This window comes from Nematolebias whitei, chromosome 13 (genome assembly GCF_014905685.2).
Source record: "Nematolebias whitei isolate Nwh7 chromosome 13, NemWhi1, whole genome shotgun sequence".
Taxonomy (NCBI): Eukaryota; Metazoa; Chordata; class Actinopteri; order Cyprinodontiformes; family Rivulidae; genus Nematolebias; species Nematolebias whitei.
Genome location: NC_056510.1, coordinates 11,377,883 through 11,380,369, shown reverse-complemented (window position 1 = coordinate 11,380,369; position 2,487 = coordinate 11,377,883). Strand labels below are relative to the sequence as shown.

At 36.1% G+C, this 2,487-nt stretch overlaps 1 protein-coding gene across 1 annotated transcript in view; it reads left to right on the top strand.

The window, feature by feature from the left end:
* The first annotated feature begins 1,642 nt into the window (after positions 1–1,642).
* Positions 1,643–2,487, top strand: part of LOC119419033 (alpha-1,6-mannosylglycoprotein 6-beta-N-acetylglucosaminyltransferase A) — a 17,143-nt gene continuing 16,298 nt past the window's right edge. Inside the window, exons 1-2 of the mRNA XM_037686331.1 lie at positions 1,643–1,735; positions 2,151–2,241. Coding sequence (XP_037542259.1) covers positions 1,643–1,735; positions 2,151–2,241 — 184 coding nt within the window. The remainder of the gene's footprint in view (positions 1,736–2,150; positions 2,242–2,487) is intronic.

Genomic DNA, 2,487 nt, shown 5'->3' with positions numbered 1-2,487 from the left:
CATTTCATGTATTTGTATATCTGTAGGGTATTTTAAATCTGTCAATGGCTGGACATAATTTGTAGCTTTCGACAAACCTAACCTAGATAGATAGGTGGATGTGGTGCTCCATTTCATCAACGCAATAACCTTTTGACCATGTGACAGATGGTAACAAACCAAAGTTGTTTCAAAGTCCAGTACAGAATAGTCAGCAAATCCAGTGAATTTTACAAAATTACAGGCGTTGTGTTAATCAGTAGGTGATATTTGGCTTTTTTATGTCTCATTTGTCAGCTATTAATGGCTTAAACTTAACTTGTGTTGATAGGTCAAGCCTGATTTAGGGCAACACCCCCTGCCATCAGCAAACGATTGGCTCTCCATTTAAGAGGAGGCTCCTCCCTCACCTGTTCACTTCTTCTTGGATCATTCCCTAGCTGTCTTCAAAATACTGCAACCAATTTTAAAATAAGCTTTAATATTCTTCAGCCTCTGCAGGGTGAAATTGGTTTGATTCCGTTAGTTTTATCCTCATCCTGTTCCTCCAAACATTGCTTCATTAATCTGACAATTTCCAGCTGTGAAGGCACTGACTGAGGACAACCTTCAAAGCAGCTCCTGAACAGAGCAAACAGCTTTCATGAGTTGTCTGCTGAAATTGGTCTGATTGGCTCCCTAATTCTTTTAGACGGTGTATGTTTTTTTGTTTTTTTTTTTTCCTCAGCAAGCAAAGAAGCAAACTTATAACTGACATGTTGTGACATGAAGAGGCCGGTAATCACCTGGCAGACAGGACAGAGGAAGCAGCAGCCATAAAATCATCTCTCCCAGGTCTAAAACATTCAACATCTAAACCTTCACTGAAGAAATTCAAGTTAAAATGATTAGTGTTTGAATTAATATGTTTTTATTTGCAACAACTTTAAAACATCACCACCAGATTCTGGTTAAAATAAACTAGGACATGAATATTCTAGTAGCAGAATTGTTGACATAATGCTGCAAGTCATATGGACTTGATGGCTTGTGTTTTGTGTCCAATACGGATCCGCAAATGCTTCTATCCTTATTAATTCCACGGTTTCTCTGATTCGACACACCTGATTGGACACCATGGTGATTATAGGCTTCTTGAGAACATGCTGAAGAGTTATATCTGCCTTCATTGGGTGAGCATTAAAACGTATAAAACATTCAAGGTGACAGGTCTTTAAAGCAGGACTGGACATTAAATAATAAGTTTATATTAATATTGTTTAGATGGGTTCATTTACCTAAATTGCTGAAACAAAAACCGCTTGACACAGAATATACTATGCAGTTTAAATTAGCTCGCCAAGCTTAACTCACATGGTCCTGAAGCTTGTTTCACTCATCTGTTTCAAGATGTCTGTAAAAACACTTGATTTATTACAAATAGCATTTTTTTTGTTAGTTCTAATTGTACTATTTAAAATACACTTTTAAAAAGCATAGCCTCCAAGTCATTCTTTTTTTAATTTGTTTAAACAGCAAAAGCATTTTTGTCACCCACAGTAAAAGCTTAACACTGATTGCTGCATTGTTGTGTTTTGTAGTAACTTTCCATTTCTTTTTTTTTCTTCCTATTGTTAAAAAAACAACGTGAAACATGCGAACCAACATCCAGCCCCAGTGAGTCATGAGAAAACCAAAGCAAACTCTCAAAAGGATTTTGTTTTTGCTGCTGGGGTTTTGCGTCATATGGTGTCTGAGCCTGTCGTATTTTATTCTGGTACGTATACTCAAAACCCAGTTTTTTTTATTGAAATATATTTTTGTTATTGCTAATCCAATGTGGGATCTAAATGCTTTTATTTGCATTGTAATTTAAATTGTCGGCAACAACATTTTGATTCCACAGAAAAAGGTTAAGCTTAAATGCATAAAAGCCCATTTTTCTACTAAAACAAAAATAAAATGTAAACTAGGGTCACAATTATTAGTTTAAATTTTAAAATTATGACTTTGAAATTCATAACAGATGAATTAACGATTGCGCCGTAATGTAATTTTAGCGGTGTAAGGCTTTTATATAAATGTGACTGTTTTAACTCAATTATTTTAAATACAGATGAAAATGTGTTCTTTTATTTAACAATGTATTTTATTTTTAACAAAATCTATGAACGTTGCTCGTTTTGCTCCAGAGTAAAGTTGACCCGGATGACACGAGTGGGACTACAGACCACAGGCTGACAAAGAAAAGTGAAGTGTGGGTGGAAACCAGTAAGGCTCAAGGTGAGAAGAGTGTGGAGGTAAAAAGAGGGGATGGGATTAAAAAATGGGAATGGTTACCAGAGGGACAACGCAAGATTTTCTCCTTTTATGTAAGAAACTAATCAAAAGTAAATATATAGTTTCTGTGCTGGCAGCTGAAGAGCAGAGTTGTGGTGTTGGACGTTAACTCGGGTAGTTTTCAACACGCGTGTGTAATAGCCCTGAAAAAGGGGAACGTTTTAATAAAAGAGCCGGACACGGTGCTTC